This window comes from Amphibalanus amphitrite, unplaced genomic scaffold (assembly GCF_019059575.1).
Source record: "Amphibalanus amphitrite isolate SeventyFive unplaced genomic scaffold, NRLGWU_Aamphi_draft 000224F_arrow, whole genome shotgun sequence".
Classification (NCBI taxonomy): domain Eukaryota; kingdom Metazoa; phylum Arthropoda; class Thecostraca; order Balanomorpha; family Balanidae; genus Amphibalanus; species Amphibalanus amphitrite.
In genome coordinates this window covers 295630-316942 of record NW_024881719.1, presented here as the reverse complement: position 1 = coordinate 316942, position 21313 = coordinate 295630, and the positions used below count along the sequence as shown (strand labels likewise).

Below are 21313 nucleotides of genomic sequence, written 5' to 3'. Positions count from 1 at the left end.
TGGAACGTTACGGGCCGGTACGGCTTACTAGCAGTACCCGTAAAAATAAACAACTCGGCTAGGCTACAAAGCGCCACGGCCGTCCTCCTCGCTGCTCTCTGCAGCGGTGCTCCCTTCCATGCAGTCCGTCCATGTGGGGTGGGTACCGAAGTCACGTGACCGCCGTGGGCTGAGTCACGTAGCGACGTTCGTGACGCGTCGGTGACTATCGCGACGCATCGCCGCCGCCGCTGCCGCAATTGCACCCATCAACACTGCCAGCCGCCGGCGGCGCCGCTGCCGCAGTCAGCCGTTTCACAGCGAAGTCACGTGGGCAGTGCCGCCGCCGACAGCCGGTCGGTCACGGCCGCGACGTGTCAGTTTGTGGGTCACGTGACGTGACGGCGGCGGTGGCCGAGTGTCGGCGGCGCCGGTCGCATCACAGACAGAGAGGACGGCCTCTCGCGCGGCGCCCCGCTGGTTTGAGGTCACCGGGGTCAGCCAGCCACCAGTAAATGGTGGCCAGAGCGCGCACTCTAATTGGGGGCCGAGTGACGCGGCTGGCGGGAAAGCTGCGGGTGACATGCGTGGAGAAATGCTAATGGCTCGCCTCGCTGTATCGGGCGAGGGGACTGTTGGACAGGGGTTCAGCTGGAAAGCCATGACGGATGCTCGGACAACGAACATGTTCGGATTCATAGACTTATTAAGAACCGATGAACAAATAATAACAAGAAATCGACAAAATTAAACGGTACCGTGACGGATCTCGGCGGCGTTTCGCTTAGGAAAAAGGGCACCTTTGTAGAAAAGATACTGCATCCTTACCACCCATCTCTGACCAGCCCGCATTGCATTCGGTACTGGCATATCTGCAACAACTTTCGTCACAATGAGAAGATGACGTCACGCAGTGCCAATCACAGGATTAGTCGCAATGACGCTCAGAAGCGAAAGATAATTGATTATCAGCCAAGTGACCGACAATGATCACAGGAAGACCATTTCGTCGTCATAGATCGGTAACCATCTGCCGCTGCTAAACAATCACTGCGGACGTCTGTTGTGATGTCAGCTCAAATTACGTCATCGTGATGTCATTATGGCGTCACAGTGGCCAATCCATGGCTCCAGGCAGGTTGATATAACTGCCTTGAGTTGTTGCCTCACGTTTACCGAGCCCATGGCAACGAAAAGGCTGCCGTTAACTTTCAACTTTCAGCCTTCGCTAATGCGCTGTCACAACGTTCAAGCGGATCGTTTTCCATTCCCACTTATCCATGAACCACACCTTGCGCCGCTGGAGGTCCTGCGGAAGACACGTATCCCAGCAGGTCTCCTGGCTCTCCGTCACCGCGACCCTGCGCGACAGCGTGACCAGTCGTCTCGAGAAAGCGGCGCCGCGGGCCACAATTTGGGTCACAGCGGGTCACAATCGGGTCACAGCCCGGCCGCATCTGCTCGGTGACCGAGTCACGCGACGACGCTACAAACGCGGCTCACTTGTGCGCCGCACCGCCGCGGCATTGTCGACGAATTCGCCGCAGTGGGACACATTCGCGGCGCACGTAATGTGGCCAGACGGCGCGCCGTGTGGCGAATCGAGGTTAGATTCAGCAGCGCCGCTGCTACCGGCGTTTTCAGCTCCGCCGCAGAAGCGAGCATGACCCGGCGCAATTGAAGTGATTAGTTGCTGGATCATTTACGTAGACCGTGGCATGAAGCTGGTTTGGCAGAGGTGGGGCTACCTCACCACAGTGCCCCTGAACTAAGGCTGGGCACCGATAACTCTCATATCAGCAAGGTGGCATGACTAGCCCGCGCGGGGCTGGGGGGGGGGTAAATTTTACCCCCCTCGCGAATATTTGCGATATCTCAAAAACGGCGGCGCGCAGCGCCGCCAAACTTTCAGTACCTTTTCTTACATCAATTTGACACGTTCCCTGAAAACTTGAGCGAAATCCGTCGGAAAATTTTTGAGAAATTAACGTTTTAGTGACGTCATGTTCGCCATTTTCGCCTCAAAAACGGCAAAAGTTCAAACGCCGCTAACATCTTCATTTTTAAAGGAATCAAGACGTAACAAAAAGGTTATACGTAATTTTACTTTGTCTATCAAATGGCTATCTCGGTTTTTTGAAAATTTTGGATTTTGGCCTAAATTTTTTCAAAAAACTGACTTTTTTGGGAAAATCATTATAAAATCCAAAATTTTGAGTCTATCGAAAAAACCGGAATATATGTCAGAGAAGTGGTCTATGTGCACCTACATACCAAATTTTAGAAGAATCGGTTCAAAAATGTGGGAGTTATTCAAAATTTTATGACGTCACGACACAATTTTTTTTTTGAAAAATGACTTTTTTGGAAGTTCTATACCTCGTACGGAAACAAAAATAGCACCATTCGATTCGCCGTGAAAAACTGCATCAGATAGACACCTTTTTAGGCTTTAACAACCAACTTCAAAATTTGACCTCACTTGACCTGACCTTGACCTGACCTCGACCTGAAATTCATCCAGAGGTGGTCCATATCACTTATTGAGTGTGCCTATTGAATTACATGAGTAAAATGACCCATAAAACATGTGTCGCACATGCCCTTTTCTATATTTTGTTTTTTGGTGACCTGACCTGACCTGACCTGACCTTGACCTTGACCTCTGAATGATATTGTATGCAACGAATATTGTCTTGGTAGCCTAAGAACACGTTTTGGGCGATCAGTCTCAGTCCATGACTCCATTCTTCGGCAACTACGGTGCAAGGCCGATACTGTAGAAACTTGCAATTTGTACCCTTGACCTGACCTTGACCTTGACCTCAAACTTTAAATTAAGTACATGTTTTTAGTAGTTCGTGATGAGAGCTTTCGATTGGCGTTTGAATTTTCCAAATCGGACCATTAGTTCGGGAGATAACAGGGGGGGGGGGGGTAAAATTTACCCCCCCCCCCAGCCCCGCGCGTTCGGCTGGAGACCCCAGCCCCGCGCGGGCTAGCAGTCAAAAGAAAAGTGCAGCCAGAAACCTTCTTGACGAATTCAGGGTTCATGGCATCCAACCTATAATCAACCGCCTTGCATTAAATGACACAACAGAGAAACCGTGATGTAAAAACACCAAGCCACGGCGCCAGAGGTCGTCATCTATCAACCCTTCACACTGTGTGAGAGGAAGGTCACCAGACGTCTGGGAAGGGGCGCTCTCCCGGGCCCACCCAGAGCGTGTGAGGTGCCGGAGCTGCCCACCGCACCTTCTCAGGGAGATGAACGGATCGCTCCCGTGTGGGAACGGCCCGGCCCGGCCGCCGCTCACTGGCACAGAGGAGCAGCGGTGACCGGGCTACGGTCGAGCAGTCCCGTCCCACCGAGACCACTGCCGGCACCGCAGCGCCGAGAAGCGGCGGTCAGAGCGGCAGGCATTCTGTCACACAACATTGCAGGATTGTTGCACACGACATCGCGGTCGGTCGGTGCTGTCATCGCTGGTGTATCGGACCATCGGCTCGCGGCTGGCAGCCCCGCCACAGACATGTCCGGCCGACCGCCGATAGAGCGCTATCGATACCCGAGCGACCGATAGCGGCGTCACGTCACGGTCACGGACCGACGTGACGGGAGGTAGGTGGACGTCACGGTAGTGGGTGGGGAATGCGTCACGGAAGAGTCACGGCTCAGTCCGGACAGATCATCTTTATGTTTTATTGGATACCTTTTTCAGAGTCCGCTGATAAGTACTTTGGTCATAGATAACATAAAGCATGATTCATCTTAATATGATTTGATTGATATCTTTGTAACATAGATAACATGATTCAGGTTCCCAATGCTTTGGTATAATTATAAAATCATTTCGGCGTAGTTTGCAAGAAATGCAGGTGCACCGTGCAAAGTCCCAAAGAATAGCGCTATTATGAACTTTTCTGGAACTTCTAAGTTCTAACATATCTAGGAAAAACTAAGTAGCCATGCATGGCACAAAAGCGTTTGCAACAAAAATGCGTGGGAACAAACTCAAGTGCCTCACGCATTATGTAACTGCATAGTGCATAACAATGTAGAAACGCGCATTGTCCCTAGGACCTTCCTATACTTTCAACGTCAAATCTACAACATTGACAACCTAAATCACAAAAAGCTGCCAGCAACGTCCCCAAAGCAGGATCGTGCTGTTCTTCAAATCGACATCCCGGTATCAACCAACTGCCATTCAAAACAAAGCTTGTCTGTGGTTAGCAACACCAGACAGCATACCTACCCGCTGAAAAACGATGAGCTCATCAAGGCCACAGTCTGGCCAGAGACGGACGGTTCTGCTGACATCCGCATTAGCAGCACGCCAGTCTCTCGGCATATGACGCGTTTACATACTACAAACCGGAAACGCTTACTTTCGAGTTCCCTGAGAGCGATCATCGCAACCACATTACAAAATTGGCGCCGGGTGCGGCCATATCGATTGGGTGTGGCCTTTTAGGCCTAATGAGCGACCCCCGTCAACCCAATCAACCGTAACGACCAAATTCATATCAGCCAAACGATGAAAACGTGCAATTCTTCACCGGGCTCCCTCGTTAGTCGCTTCGTGACCGTTGCCTTTCACAACGTCACGGAGAGAAAACCTGTCGATTTCCCACGCATTGCACAAGCAACTCACGACCGAGCGTGACACGTGTGCGGGCTACGTCAGCTATTCCCCGACGGTGACCTTATGACCTCGTGAGTCCGTGACCCCACGACAGCAGACACCTCTGACCCGACCGGAGCACACCCGTGATCCGGTGAAGGTAGCACCGTGATGCCATGACCTAAGGAATGTCGTGACAACAGATATCGATGACACCGGCAGAGGGTTGAGGACCTCTGGTGGCGGACCCTTCCCCTCCCCACTGACCCCGGAACCTTCCAACCGTGACCGGGTGACTGAGGACGGCCGGACGGCCGGACCGGCGACAGCGAGGCCGTGCATCCGCCGCGCTATCGCAAACTTTAACTGTGAGTGGACGTGCACTGTGCAGCGTGCACCGTCTGTGTTGTAAAGTACACAGGAATGATGCTCTGCGGATGCATATCCGTCTAGAAAATCATCAGTCTTCAGAAAGATGTCAAAACCCGTTATTCGCCGTATCTACATAATCAATCTTCCTATCAAAGAGACCATCAATTTCACGAAAATGCGATCTCTAGTAGCCTGAAGAAGAACGATTGTAATTCACTTGATGGGCCAACACAAGAAACATAAGGGAAGTTGACTATGCATTTATACGACGTCTTGTGAAATAGCTTGAGAACTTAACCACAACCAGCATGATATGCAACGCAGTAATTGGGAGAAACCACCCAGAAATCAAGAAACGATGCCAGCCTGGTTGGGAATGAGTCCCAGCAGACCAGCCACTGTAGCGAGGGGATTTAGAAAAGAAGAGGAAAGAGAGGATAATAACTGCTTCCTTGCGGGTAATCAAACGCCTTCTTTGCGGTTGATCCAGCACCGCGGTCCACTGTCGTTCAGCTGGTTGTAGAGGAACAGAGCTATTTGCTGCTGGAATGAACTCGATAGTTGAACTGGTAGAACAGGGGAGCTTGAGAGTCTTGGAAAAGATCCCGAGATAGATCTAGAGAGAGATCCAGATAGTGATGAGATCCTGAGATAGATGTAGATATAGATCCACCTGATAGAGATCTTGAGATGGTGTTGAGATCCACCTGAGGGAGATGTCTAGAGATCCACCTTGCATACAAATACATCTGATGGAAGATGCTTTTTAATTTAGAGGCTTGATGATTCTGTTCATTGTATAGACCATGATGCACGAGATGCTTCTTCACTGCTCGGATTAGGGATAGAGGTATCCGATCAGCTGGGTTTGCGGCACAGTTGGGCAGGTGAAGGACAGGGCATTCGAAGTCCCGATGACCACTGCCAAACATATGGGTGGTAATTACATTGATAAATTGAATGTGATCATTCGTCCAGTCACCCATTCCTATATCACTGGCCTTCCCATTAAGAAAATTGCCCACTTAATTCGTATTAGCGTTGCTAGTTTTAAGTTGCCCTCGAGATTAATTAGTTTGACTGTCCTAACTGAGCTTCGCTAAACTCCCATCGGCCTTATCCTAAGATTCATCCTTTACCATTCTCACTCTCATCCTCTCTCGACGTTCGTTCGTCATATATTCACCCCAAATTTATTTAGCGCCCCTCGAATTCCCTCCGATGGCGTTAGGTGCCTGACTAATAGCGATCTCCCCGGCGAGATAAATGTCTCTTTCCGAAATCCATATGCATGCTCCGCTAACCGGCGACAAAGATACTTACCGCAGGGCCGTCCAGAATAATTGCATAAATATCCACCCTACTAATTTATGGGATTCACTACACGACCGATAGACTTATGGTACACACATACACGATTTATATCCGACTTATCTCTCTACCGGGAGAGATTACCTATGCCCTCTTCCGGTCCGCGTGTAACATTCCCGTTCACGACCCAGGGACCCTAGTTCATATCCTGGAACTATCCTTAACCATGGGATTTACTATTCAAGGCCTTACGTGTCCTGGAGTACATTCTTCCCTCCCCTGAGGCTGTCCAGTACCGATTAGAGTACCTTTACGAAATAAGTATGAGGACTTATCCGGGACACTACGGCTCGCCTTATCCGCCCTTTGGGTGACTCACCCCTGACCTTCGGCTTCTTGCCTTTGGCATAACTTACTCTCCACTGCATACTGTGCCAATCTTCCCCTTCCCCCCTGCCGTAGAAACCTCTCACTGCCTTCTCACCCAGTGTTACCTAAGCGGGAAAATTAACAGTGGCCGGTACCACTGGCGGAAAACGTGCATATGCCCTGCGTACGTGACGGTGTGTCCCTCTTATTATTCCGGTCTGGACGTGGGTTTCGAGAAGTGCATCTGTGTCTCATACAGTCATGCTGGTAAACGTTACGCCATAGGAGGCGGGCAAACAAGCCGTCTGTGCCTCACAATGCCCTGTGCCAATATTGTTGGAGTAATTATTGGCGCTAACTCGCAAGAACGCGAATAGCAGAAACGCATAATTTAACCAAATCTAATCGTAATCTCAAGTCCTAATTGCTGCTACACGCGTGAACCTTATCATCAGTTCTCGTATACAATCCTAGCAGACCTTGAACCGCTCTTGATTTAATCAGACATATGATCTAGAACCAATTAACACGCATCGATCTGCCGTCTGGTTGTGATCCACCGTACCATAGTGAATTACTGAATGCTCAAACGGAAATGCCTCCTTGAAACTCGTTCGATAGCTTCTGATGGGCTACTAGTTACCTAAACAAATTATCTTTATAGAGTGCCAGAATATTGTCATAGGGTCCCTAGCCTTTCATAGGGAATCTAATTTAAATCATCCTATTAGCAGTAAACAATGCGCATCAAACGAAGTGCAGTCCTAGATATCATATAGCATATCATATTTAACTGTCTACGTTCTTATCCCGTTGCAACTTTCCGCAACTAACCAGACTCCTATACGTGACCTTCACCTACCGCCCGCGCCCCAATTACGGCTAACCCACTGCCCCTGTTGTGGCTGCTTCTCGCGCCCTCTGGCGGCTCAACGCCCGTGTCGGGAACGACGATTACGACGGCCGCCGGCCGGCGCCGCGTCGACAGTCGACAGTTGTCAAGGCCGCGCCGCGATGGGCGCGTCATCACTCGCGGTGCAGTACTGGTGTGTGCGGTCTCTTCGGGCCGGGAGATTCAACGGCTGTGTCAGTGAGTGTGAATCTGGTAAAATATCGCTTCGATATCTCCCTGTTCGACATCTCATCAGCTCCATTCCACGTAAGTTTTTTTTTTTTTTACTCCTGTCCCATTTGATCGTTTCCCAACAAAGCTGGTCCTTTCTAGTATTTATTCTACAAAGCACAACGATCGGTACCTATATTAGTCGCATATTAGTTCTAACCACAAACATTTCTACATCTACCTGTTACTCGACATTTCGCAATTTCAATGACGCAAAGTGACCATCTAAAGTCGCAAAGTGTCAAACCGTCAACCTCAAACCACTGCTCGCAACTATGCACCTAAGTAACAGGAAAAATTCCGCCGTACGCTCAAGCATTCGTATCTGTCGCAAATCATAATTCATAGCCATATTCATAGATCGATCGCATGAATCAGTCGCCACCTTAAAACATTACATTCCTTTCAAACGTATTTACCTGTTCTATAATTGATTTCGACTTCCATTTTAGCTTCCATTTTAGATTACAGCAATATTACCAATGATTTCGCAATGCAACTTTTAGTGAGTACAGCACGAATCTAAACCCTTTATTTCACAAACGTTCCAACCTCAAAACGCACCTGGCCATCGCCCATAATAAATCGAACGAACCATCTTGACCGAAGACAAAGACATTTCAACGTTGTCACGCATCCTGTCATCAATTTCAGCGTTCGTGACACTGAGCTACTTATGTAAATTTTCGGATCTCGCTCTTGGCCTAATCGTGAACTCCCACTGACAATAACGGTTTGCTGGCGACTCTGACATGACCTCGAAATTCAGATCCTAACATGCTACTAGGGTGTCTGGACCAATAAGTTCAAAGTAATTTAAGTTTTCCAATTCCAATTGAGAGTGCATTTTATGGTAACCGAAAATGTTTGGCAGTCGTCACGGGCACGGCACGCTGGGCAGAGGGGGGGGGGGGCAAGGATTGGGATTGAGCAGACTTTTCAACAACACTCACATTCTGGAGTTCTCTGCGCTTCCGCTTCTCAGTGTGGTCTCAAGCGTCGGCGGTTGTCCTCCGGCTCTGGTCACTCGAAACGAAGAGGCTTCTCGCGGGTGACCCGGACTGACGGCGGCTCCCAGATGGCGTCTCCGGCTCCAGCTGTGGACTGTGACTCTCGGCTGCTCGACTGTGATTCTCCTCTGGTTGGGTGGCGCACCCTTTTATAGTTGGGGGGGGGAGGGGTGACTGCCACGCCCTTGCGACGTCATCTTCCTCTGCCTTCTTCTGGTGGGTGGGGCCGTAAGATGGCGCCCTCTGTCCTGTTTAGTCACCTTGCTCCTCTGTGCCTGCAATTTTTGGCCGTCGAATCGTCTTCGTGTTGAGTGCTTTATCATTTTAGTAATCGCTGGCATAAAACAATCCCCGAAAGGTTTGTGATTTTCGAGTTTTAATTTTGATTCTTCAATTTCATTTTATTCAAACTTTTGTTTCCTTCCGTTTCGTCTGCCGGCAACGCCCCTTGTGACGTCACTCTTGCTCCGCCCACTGGCCCGGGTGTGGCCGTAAGTCAGCGCCTTCTTCCTCTGCGGAGATCTCTGGAACTACCTCATGAGGCCATTGTGAGGTCGGTCACCCGGTTGTTTTGCCAGGGTCACTCACCCTGGGCTGATGTACCCGACAAAGGAGGCTGTGTGCTCCAGCCGGCATCCATCCTTGACACTGCTCCATGATCTGTTGACATATCTTACTGATCCAGCGCTCCCAGCCGTTATCTGTCCTCGGCGTGGGTCCATGAGCTGTTGACAATGTTACTGATCCAGCTGTTACTTGTTGGGGTTCGAATCGTTCATCCTGCGGTAGCTGTCTCCAAAAGCGCGCGTCTTAATGGGAGTTTAACGGCTGCCCATTCTGTGCGGACAGTGATAGATTAGGGGAACTGGGGGGGGGGGGGGAATTGGGTGTGGGAAAGCGAGCTAGGCGTGTGGCCGGACTGCGAGGGAGAGGGACTGCCGGACCGAGCCGTGCCGAAAAGATACTACGTTAAATGTTCAAGATGTAGCGTGCTACATCTTCAGTCCAAACAACCCTAGTTGCGTCCTCGCAACTCATACGAAGAAAAGTCATACCCCTTACTCATCTAAATCTACACAATCATCTGATCTTCAGCAACGCCTACAACATGACATCGTATACCTAGTACAGTACACACACGCACCTGTTGTTCCTCGTCCCCACCTCAGTTTGTCGTTCACCAGATCCGGGTCACGGGCACCAACCACTTTGGTTAGCCCGATGTCGTCGGTGGCCGTTCGGTAAGTGGCTTCTCAGGAGGGTGAAGGCTGCCATGGCAGCCCAGGTGGGCGGCCTCAACAGCAGTTCGGGTGGCGGCCTCCATGGCAGCCCGGGTGGGCAGCCTTCACGGCAGCCCGGGTGGCAGCCTGGGTGGGGCGGCCTCCACGGCAGCCAGGGTGGGAAGATTCCACAGCAGCCCGGACGGCGGGTTCCGTGGCAGCCCGGGTGGGCAGCTTGCACGGCGGCCCGTGTGGGCAGCCTACGTGGCAGCCCAGGTGGATGACACCTCTGTGGCAGTCCGGGTAGGCGACCTCCATGGCCGGCCCTGCCGCGACCTCTGTGGCCGCCCGGGTGGCAGGCTCCGTGGCAGCTCAGGTGAGCGACCTCCATGGCAGCTCAGGTGGGTGACCCCCGAGGCAGCACGCGAGGGCAACGCATCCCCGTGGCAGCCCGGTTGGGTGACCATCGTGGGAGACCCGTGACAGCCTCCGTTGTAGCTCAGGTAGGCGACTTCCGTGGCAGCCCAGGTAGGTGACCCTCGTGGCAGACCCGGTGACAGCCTCCGTGGTAGCTCAGGTAGGCGACTTCCGCGGCAGCTCATGTGAGTGACCCCCCAAGGCAGCACGCGATGGCAATGCATCCCCCGTGGCAGCTCAGGTAGGCGACTTCCGCGGCAGCTCAGTTGAGTGACCCCCGGGGCAGCACGCGAGGGCAATGCATCCTCCGTGGCAGCACAGATGACATCCGTGGCAGCTCAGGTATGCGACTTCCGCGGCAGCTCAAGTGGGTGACCTCCATGGCAGCCCGGGTAGGTGACCTTCGTGGCAGACCCGGTGACAACCTCCGTGGCAGCTCAGGTAGGCGACTTCCGCGGCCGCTCAGGTGAGTGACCTCCGAGGCAGCACGCGAGGGCAATGCATCCCCGTGGCAGCACTGGTGACCTCCGTGGCAGCTCAGGTAGCGACCTTTCGGCGGACCAGGTGACCGCCGTCGCAGCAGCCCAGGTGGGTGATCTCTGCAGCAGCCCATCTGAATGGATCGTTTGGCAGTTGGTCTTGCAGCATCCTGGCACCCTCTCCTCGTTCACCAACATGATAATCGCCTTGGCTGTGTTGTGAAGACGACCGTGTTTGATTTGATTCAGTACAACACGAGGATTTCGCCTGTTCTTCTTCCTCTTCTGCTTTTGATATTGCTGTCCTTTTATCCTCAATACTCTAGAAAGTTCGAGCTCTCCTTTGCAATACAGCAGCTGACCGAGACTTGGACTTGTTGTACAGCAGAACGTAGAAGAATTGATATGCTGATGCAAACAATTGTCAAGTTTCATTTTCGGCCTGTCTTCTGTATTAGTCTGATCCTTTGTTCATGAGACAGCTTCATTTCCTTATCTTATCTTCAACAACTTCTTCTATGTCCTTTTCAGTATTCGTAAGACCGCTTCCTCTCATCAGCCACCATCATAAGCTTCATCATCTTCACACATCTTTCTTTAGCTCATCCTCTTCCTTCACGTCGACCCCTGCAGCACGTTTATTTCCACTGCTGTCAGTATTTCGAACACCTGCTCAATTCTTCAACTTCCCTGTCATCAGCCACCATCATAAGCTTCATCATCTTCACACAGCTTAGCTCATCCTCTTTCTTCATATCGACCCCTGCAGCACGCTCATTTCCACTGCTGCCGGTATTTCGAACACCTGCTCTATTCTTCAACTTCTTCCTCTTCTCCATACGGTTGACTTTCAATTCATCAACTTCGGGTTCGGCGGCTTGTGCCAGTCTACCAGCTTCACAATTTGAGAATTATCAAATCCCCACGTTTTGGGCGCCATTTGTAGCAAGGGAATGAAGGGAAGGAAAAGTACAGAAATAAAAAAGCTGCATCTTGAGGTTCATCAAACAGCGCGGTCCACTGCTGTTCGGCGGTGTAGCAGAAAAGAGATTCGCTGCCGGAATGAACTCGATAGTTGAACTGGTAGAACAGGGGAGCTTGAGAGTCTTGGAAAAGATCCCGAGATAGATCTAGAGAGAGATCCAGATAGTGATGAGATCCTGAGATAGATGTAGATATAGATCCACCTGATAGAGATCTTGAGATGGTGTTGAGATCCACCTGAGGGAGATGTCTAGAGATCCACCTTGCATACAAATACATCTGATGGAAGATGCTTTTTAATTTAGAGGCTTGATGATTCTGTTCATTGTATAGACCATGATGCACGAGATGCTTCTTCACTGCTCGGATTAGGGATAGAGGTATCCGATCAGCTGGGTTTGCGGCACAGTTGGGCAGGTGAAGGACAGGGCATTCGAAGTCCCGATGACCACTGCCAAACATATGGGTGGTAATTACATTGATAAATTGAATGTGATCATTCGTCCAGTCACCCATTCCTATATCACTGGCCTTCCCATTAAGAAAATTGCCCACTTAATTCGTATTAGCGTTGCTAGTTTTAAGTTGCCCTCGAGATTAATTAGTTTGACTGTCCTAACTGAGCTTCGCTAAACTCCCATCGGCCTTATCCTAAGATTCATCCTTTACCATTCTCACTCTCATCCTCTCTCGACGTTCGTTCGTCATATATTCACCCCAAATTTATTTAGCGCCCCTCGAATTCCCTCCGATGGCGTTAGGTGCCTGACTAATAGCGATCTCCCCGGCGAGATAAATGTCTCTTTCCGAAATCCATATGCATGCTCCGCTAACCGGCGACAAAGATACTTACCGCAGGGCCGTCCAGAATAATTGCATAAATATCCACCCTACTAATTTATGGGATTCACTACACGACCGATAGACTTATGGTACACACATACACGATTTATATCCGACTTATCTCTCTACCGGGAGAGATTACCTATGCCCTCTTCCGGTCCGCGTGTAACATTCCCGTTCACGACCCAGGGACCCTAGTTCATATCCTGGAACTATCCTTAACCATGGGATTTACTATTCAAGGCCTTACGTGTCCTGGAGTACATTCTTCCCTCCCCTGAGGCTGTCCAGTACCGATTAGAGTACCTTTACGAAATAAGTATGAGGACTTATCCGGGACACTACGGCTCGCCTTATCCGCCCTTTGGGTGACTCACCCCTGACCTTCGGCTTCTTACCTTTGGCATAACTTACTCTCCACTGCATACTGTGCCAATCTTCCCCTTCCCCCCTGCCGTAGAAACCTCTCACTGCCTTCTCACCCAGTGTTACCTAAGCGGGAAAATTAACAGTGGCCGGTACCACTGGCGGAAAACGTGCATATGCCCTGCGTACGTGACGGTGTGTCCCTCTTATTATTCCGGTCTGGACGTGGGTTTCGAGAAGTGCATCTGTGTCTCATACAGTCATGCTGGTAAACGTTACGCCATAGGAGGCGGGCAAACAAGCCGTCTGTGCCTCACAATGCCCTGTGCCAATATTGTTGGAGTAATTATTGGCGCTAACTCGCAAGAACGCGAATAGCAGAAACGCATAATTTAACCAAATCTAATCGTAATCTCAAGTCCTAATTGCTGCTACACGCGTGAACCTTATCATCAGTTCTCGTATACAATCCTAGCAGACCTTGAACCGCTCTGATTTAATCAGACATATGATCTAGAACCAATTAACACGCATCGATCTGCCGTCTGGTTGTGATCCACCGTACCATAGTGAATTACTGAATGCTCAAACGGAAATGCCTCCTTGAAACTCGTTCGATAGCTTCTGATGGGCTACTAGTTACCTAAACAAATTATCTTTATAGAGTGCCAGAATATTGTCATAGGGTCCCTAGCCTTTCATAGGGAATCTAATTTAAATCATCCTATTAGCAGTAAACAATGCGCATCAAACGAAGTGCAGTCCTAGATATCATATAGCATATCATATTTAACTGTCTACGTTCTTATCCCGTTGCAACTTTCCGCAACTAACCAGACTCCTATACGTGACCTTCACCTACCGCCCGCGCCCCAATTACGGCTAACCCACTGCCCCTGTTGTGGCTGCTTCTCGCGCCCTCTGGCGGCTCAACGCCCGTGTCGGGAACGACGATTACGACGGCCGCCGGCCGGCGCCGCGTCGACAGTCGACAGTTGTCAAGGCCGCGCCGCGATGGGCGCGTCATCACTCGCGGTGCAGTACTGGTGTGTGCGGTCTCTTCGGGCCGGGAGATTCAACGGCTGTGTCAGTGAGTGTGAATCTGGTAAAATATCGCTTCGATATCTCCCTGTTCGACATCTCATCAGCTCCATTCCACGTAAGTTTTTTTTTTTTTTTTACTCCTGTCCCATTTGATCGTTTCCCAACAAAGCTGGTCCTTTCTAGTATTTATTCTACAAAGCACAACGATCGGTACCTATATTAGTCGCATATTAGTTCTAACCACAAACATTTCTACATCTACCTGTTACTCGACATTTCGCAATTTCAATGACGCAAAGTGACCATCTAAAGTCGCAAAGTGTCAAACCGTCAACCTCAAACCACTGCTCGCAACTATGCACCTAAGTAACAGGAAAAATTCCGCCGTACGCTCAAGCATTCGTATCTGTCGCAAATCATAATTCATAGCCATATTCATAGATCGATCGCATGAATCAGTCGCCACCTTAAACATTACATTCCTTTCAAACGTATTTACCTGTTCTATAATTGATTTCGACTTCCATTTTAGCTTCCATTTTAGATTACAGCAATATTACCAATGATTTCGCAATGCAACTTTTAGTGAGTACAGCACGAATCTAAACCCTTTATTTCACAAACGTTCCAACCTCAAAACGCACCTGGCCATCGCCCATAATAAATCGAACGAACCATCTTGACCGAAGACAAAGACATTTCAACGTTGTCACGCATCCTGTCATCAATTTCAGCGTTCGTGACACTGAGCTACTTATGTAAATTTTCGGATCTCGCTCTTGGCCTAATCGTGAACTCCCACTGACAATAACGGTTTGCTGGCGACTCTGACATGACCTCGAAATTCAGATCCTAACATGCTACTAGGGTGTCTGGACCAATAAGTTCAAAGTAATTTAAGTTTTCCAATTCCAATTGAGAGTGCATTTTATGGTAACCGAAAATGTTTGGCAGTCGTCACGGGCACGGCACGCTGGGCAGAGGGGGGGGGGGGCAAGGATTGGGATTGAGCAGACTTTTCAACAACACTCACATTCTGGAGTTCTCTGCGCTTCCGCTTCTCAGTGTGGTCTCAAGCGTCGGCGGTTGTCCTCCGGCTCTGGTCACTCGAAACGAAGAGGCTTCTCGCGGGTGACCCGGACTGACGGCGGCTCCCAGATGGCGTCTCCGGCTCCAGCTGTGGACTGTGACTCTCGGCTGCTCGACTGTGATTCTCCTCTGGTTGGGTGGCGCACCCTTTTATAGTTGGGGGGGGGGAGGGGTGACTGCCACGCCCTTGCGACGTCATCTTCCTCTGCCTTCTTCTGGTGGGTGGGGCCGTAAGATGGCGCCCTCTGTCCTGTTTAGTCACCTTGCTCCTCTGTGCCTGCAATTTTTGGCCGTCGAATCGTCTTCGTGTTGAGTGCTTTATCATTTTAGTAATCGCTGGCATAAAACAATCCCCGAAAGGTTTGTGATTTTCGAGTTTTAATTTTGATTCTTCAATTTCATTTTATTCAAACTTTTGTTTCCTTCCGTTTCGTCTGCCGGCAACGCCCCTTGTGACGTCACTCTTGCTCCGCCCACTGGCCCGGGTGTGGCCGTAAGTCAGCGCCTTCTTCCTCTGCGGAGATCTCTGGAACTACCTCATGAGGCCATTGTGAGGTCGGTCACCCGGTTGTTTTGCCAGGGTCACTCACCCTGGGCTGATGTACCCGACAAAGGAGGCTGTGTGCTCCAGCCGGCATCCATCCTTGACACTGCTCCATGATCTGTTGACATATCTTACTGATCCAGCGCTCCCAGCCGTTATCTGTCCTCGGCGTGGGTCCATGAGCTGTTGACAATGTTACTGATCCAGCTGTTACTTGTTGGGGTTCGAATCGTTCATCCTGCGGTAGCTGTCTCCAAAAGCGCGCGTCTTAATGGAGTTTAACGGCTGCCCATTCTGTGCGGACAGTGATAGATTAGGGGAACTGGGGGGGGGGGGGGGAATTGGGTGTGGGAAAGCGAGCTAGGCGTGTGGCCGGACTGCGAGGGAGAGGGACTGCCGGACCGAGCCGTGCCGAAAAGATACTACGTTAAATGTTCAAGATGTAGCGTGCTACACCACTCCTCGACCAAGTCGGCTCAGCCTGGCCTCGAGTGGACAGACTCGTGCCGCCGTGTCACGCCGGCGGGTCCGCTGAACAGATCTGATTTAACGGGCTGGTTACGGACGGCTGGCTACCCTGCGGTCCTGGCCGCCTTCCGTGAGTCGGCCGGCGCTGGCGGCGGAGGGTGGCCCGTGGCGACCGTTCTTGGGCACCGCACCCCTCAGTTCCGGTCCAAGGGGGGGGGGAGCGACCTAATTCGAACTGCGCCCTGCACTTGTGATCATAGGGCGAATAACAATACCCAGCACCGTGCCACATTGTTTGAAGTCCGTAACAGTCCGTTTACGAATTTAACAATGATAAACATACCAGTAAATATATCAACCATGCCTACAAATATAGCAGGACGATGCAAGGATAATCATGCATGCATACCTACAGACTGGTATCGTAAAACTGCTAATATATAAAAAAGTATCCGTATGACGTCCAACTCGCGTCATCGGTGGAATAGCTCTGATCGGCGACATTGTTCGGGCATACAACAAAAATACGGATAAATAGGTGCATTCATCATTGTTTTCGTTTACAAAAACACGTGTACCAAAACACGGCGTCCTTGACTTGACTGAGGACAGTTTGGTTCGCATGAATAAACCTTTCTACGAATCAAGAAAACTTGGGATTACTGGGAGCTTTACGACTTCAGAAAGGATGTGTTCGTCTCGGCTACATACTTTACACCAAAGTAAGGTTCAGACACCAGCCTTGTTGAAGGCGGACAGTTCCCAAATCCGTTCTCATGGCCGAAAAACTGGTCGGTGAATTTTTAAATACCACGCTCATGCACCATGCCAAAATACGCTAGCTGCATATGAAAGATCGAGCATGAGAACCGCAGACTTAGATTTTGAAGAGCTTCAGCAAAGATGCATACATTCTAGGATGTATGATCAGAAACCGGTCATGTAGTGTTTTATGCTGCGGTTCCAGGACTCGGACAGCATTAGCAGTTGGCAAAGCAAACCGAGTCACGCTCTCGTGACCTGTCTGGGGACTCACCTTGGGTAGCTGGCGCCGCATGATGAGGCCGTCGTCCTCCACATAGTCAGGCACCTCCTGGCGCTTGGTGAAGTTGAACGTCATGGTGGTGTCGGCCGCCTGGTGCCATTTCGGCTTCGCCGGCGCAGGAGCTCTGTTGACGATCTCTGGGGCAGGGCGCTGCCGGCTGGGACTTGGTCTCCACTGGCGCCGGCTGAGGTCGGTTGACTGCCGCCGGCTGAGGTCGGTTTGACTGCCGCCGGCTGAGGTCGGGTCACAGCCGCCGGCTGAGGTCGGGTCACAGCCGCCGGCTGAGGTCGGGTAACAGCCGCAGTGACCAGCTGAGGTCTGGCCAGGGACGGCGGGGCAGTCTTCTGCTCCGGCTCCCTGACTGGCTCCGGAGCCGGCGGCTGCGGCTCCGGCTGCCGGGCCTTGGGCTTCAGCGGCGGCGACGGAGCCGGCTCCTCGGGGCGAGCCAGCTCCGACTTCGGCACCGGCTTGAGGATGATGCCCTGGAAGGGTGCCGGCCGCGGGGGAGCGGTATCGATCGTCAGCGGCAGCGTCTTGGTCGGCTCGAGCACCGCCTTCCTGGGCGGCAGCGCGGGCGGCGGTGCGCTCTCCTCCGTCTCCCTGGCACCGTTCAGCGCCGGCGCCGGCTTGGTCAGCGGCGCCGGCTCCTCCTCCTCCCGGCGCTTCAGGTACTCGGTGCCGATCACAGCGATCTCCTTCTCCACCACGCTGTTGCGCACGTGGTTCAGCGTGTTCTTGCGCCGGCTGAACTCGTCCGTCCGAGCCTCCACCTTGCGGTTCGGCTTGATGATGCCCACCTGGCGTCTGATCGGGGACGAGGAGGGTGACGCCGGCTCGGTACTCGACTCGCGAGAGAGGGACTTCTTCAGGGCGGCCGGCGGTCGGCACGGACTGGAGGGCTGGCCGACCGGCGAGATGACCAAGGGGGTGCCTGGAGGACTGGGCGTCTGAGTGCCCTCACTGACACTGCTCTGCCGCAGCTGGCTCCAAGAGGTGAGCTTCTCCGGCCGGCGGGGCGCCAGGTCGGGCACATCTTCAGAGGCCGCTCGCCGTCCGTCATGGTTCTGACTCACTGGGGGTGAGAGAGGACTGCTGGGAGGCAGCTGACGGCGCCGGGACCGGCACAGCCCTCAGCGGAGGCCCGCGGGCGGTCCCGGCGGCCACCTTCTCTCGGCTGGAGCTCTTGAGCGCCGGCGAGGCCGGTTTGACGGCCGGCCGGGCGGAGAGAGGCGCCGGCCGGGACGCCGGGGAGGTGCGCCGCGTCCTGCCGCTCCGATCTGCCACGGCCGCGAGCTGACCTGCACGGTGCGCGTTACCGCCGGACGCCGCGGAGACGGCTCGAACAGCCTCTTGACCGTCTTGACGGTGTCGGGCGGCGGCAGGGCGTCCTCGCCCGGCGGCGGAGACTCGGCCATCGGTGCCGGCCTGCCCTGGGGCGGCACCAGGACAGGCGGCGCAGCCGGCCGACGGCCCGACTCCTCCACTATGACTATCTTCTCGGCAGCGCGTCCGGCGGTGGTGGCTGCGGCTCCTTCCTGTCTCGACGCTGCAGAGGCCGCTTCCGTCCGCCAGCGGCTGGCCACCGGAAGGCCGCGCTGCGGTCAGGTCGCCCACAGATTTGGCTCGTTTCATGGAGTCGAGTCGACCCCGACCTCGGGCGGAGACCGCCGCCCCACCCGGACGTCCAGTGGTACCGCTCCCCCCGCTCCAGCTGCCTTAGCCTCCTCCGTGGCATTGGCAATGTGCTCAAGACTGGACACCCGACGCAGAGACGGACGTCGGGTCGCCTCCCGCATCGCCATAGAGATGTAGCGGTCCTTGAGCCGGGACACGATGCCCGGCCCATAGCGCAGCTCCTCGCTACTCGAGTCTGAGTCCTCCATGGTGATTTTCTCGTGTCCGGGCCGGCCGGCCAGTCTGTAGGAGCGCGGGTAGCCGCGCCGCACACCGGTCGCCACACTCGGAGCCACACTGACGCCCATCCTCAGCTCCCTATTGCGCCATGCGTCGCTGGTGTCTGCGCGGAACTGCCCGCTGCGCCGACTGTGCTGACTGCCGTGCGTCGGCGCTGCGCCCGCCGGCCCACCGTGCTCCGTGACTGGCGCCGGCACCGACCCCGCGCGGCCGGCGTCTCGCGACCAACTGCTGCCGCCGGCCGGGCCGCCACGCGCCGCGCTCCAATCCGGCGGCGCACCGGCGCGGCGCCGGCTCGGAGCCGTCCCGCCCGAGCCAGAGCCGCCGCTCGTGCGCCGCTCTGGCGGAACGGAGAGCGGACGATGCGGCGGCGTTCCAGCAGCGCTGCCGGCGGCCGGCCGCACAGAGACGCTCCTCTTCTGCAGCAGCTTCTGTTGCCACTCGGGCCGGCCACTGAGCGGGGCCGGCTCGGCTGCCATGCCACCGTGCTACCCACTGATCTCAGTTCCGGGCCGGGGCGTGTCCGGCCGGCGGAGGGGGCTGCGCGCGGCTCCGGGCGGCGCCGCCGGCCGTCGACCGTGCTCGCAGGCCGCACAGCGAGCCACCACTGGCGGCGGCGGCGGCGGCGCGCCGCGCCCATCGTCCGCCGGCCACCAGCTGTCGGATATACGGCCGTATGGCGGCATCACACGGCTGCCGCCCCACTGAGGACAGACGCCGCCGGCCCTCCCCATCCCACGGCCACAGCGGGGCGATACGAGCCCGTCCCCCCACCGGCGATTGGACCGAAACGAGCCGACACCTGCCCGTCACCGCCGCAAAAAGATGGGCCGGAGGTTCGAACTACCGGCTCCAGCGCCAATGTCCTGTGTCTTCGAGCATGCCAGCAAGGTTTCCTTTCGTCATGATTGCTAGCCAGACGCCGAGAAAAACAGATATGAAGCTCATAACGATTATCCATTGGCATTGACGTGACGGCAGTGCGGCAGCGCAGCCGATTTCTCATACTTTCCTCGATTCTCATACTTCCCCCTACCTGGTATCGATATCAATATCGCGGATAAATCTCAGCAGTCAAATCAGTCTGTTTTTTTTTTTTGGCACAGCACGGTTTGTGAGTCCCGGTGGTTTGGGTTGGGTCTTCCGTCCTACTCCTGACAGGCACAGGTCATACATACACCAAACATTGATTTTCCAATAGCACTCCAGATTCACTTGCGCCGTCTGTGGGTCTAGTCTAGCCCTGGCTCCCCGGTCCGCGGAGCTGGCTCTATCGATTACCGGTGCAGTCAGCTCGCTATCGAACCACTGCCAGAGTTCATTGAAACGCAGTAACAGTCACCCTACCACCATCCTAGGCATCACAACCGTTCAACAACGTCTAGGAGGTAGCATATACTCGGCGGGGCGAGACAATGACCGAGTGTGGCTATTCAGTCATCGCTGTTATGATTCAGAACGATGAATAAATACATAATCACGATGACACCGTTTCGTCTAGCATTAGGTCCGGTTACATACGGTTGTCACGCGAAGTGCGGCAGAGTTGAACGTTATATCAACAGTTCGTTGGTATTTAGGTAGAGAGTCAGGGCTGCTCACAACACGGGTCGTTCCACGATACACGGCCATTATAAAGAGGCCCCGCTAGCGGTACCAGACGCGGTCGAGCGTGGCGAGGCATACCTTCGGCGCTTCTGTGGCGCGGGGTAGAGTGACGGAATAGAGGGAAAGAGGGAGAGAAGAGTGAGAGGAGAGAGCGAGAGAGGTCAATTTTCAGCTCACCCAGCTATTAAAAACCACTGGCCATTTAACCAAGACTCCTCACCGGGAAGACGCTAGCCTAGCTCAAGCACATCACCACGGTTTCCAACACCGACTATGAATATTAAGTCAATTGACCAGACACCCAATAACCCAGATACTGGTCAAGGAAACACATCAAGGGACGGCCTCAGAAGGTTTATTACCCAATGTAACCGTGACGGCCTTCGATTAGGCTCCCGATAGTATCAAACGGCAGATTTGTCGAGATAAAATGGAGCAGCGGGTTACTCATATCCTCGAAGGCGGTGAACGATTAGTCTATTGAGTCCACTCAGACTACT

General features: G+C 53.2%; 1 protein-coding gene across 1 annotated transcript in view; it reads right to left on the bottom strand.

Moving 5' to 3' along the window:
* LOC122385603 (nascent polypeptide-associated complex subunit alpha, muscle-specific form-like) overlaps positions 1-19684 on the bottom strand; it is a 41509-nt gene extending 21825 nt beyond the window's left edge. The window contains exons 1-5 of the mRNA XM_043373983.1: positions 18968-19684; positions 18590-18721; positions 17933-18394; positions 17654-17773; positions 17283-17489 (exon numbers count right to left, since the gene is read on the bottom strand). Of these exons, the coding sequence (XP_043229918.1) occupies positions 17283-17489; positions 17654-17773; positions 17933-18394; positions 18590-18721; positions 18968-19684 (1638 nt within the window). The remainder of the gene's footprint in view (positions 1-17282; positions 17490-17653; positions 17774-17932; positions 18395-18589; positions 18722-18967) is intronic.
* Positions 19685-21313: the final 1629 nt, after the last annotated feature.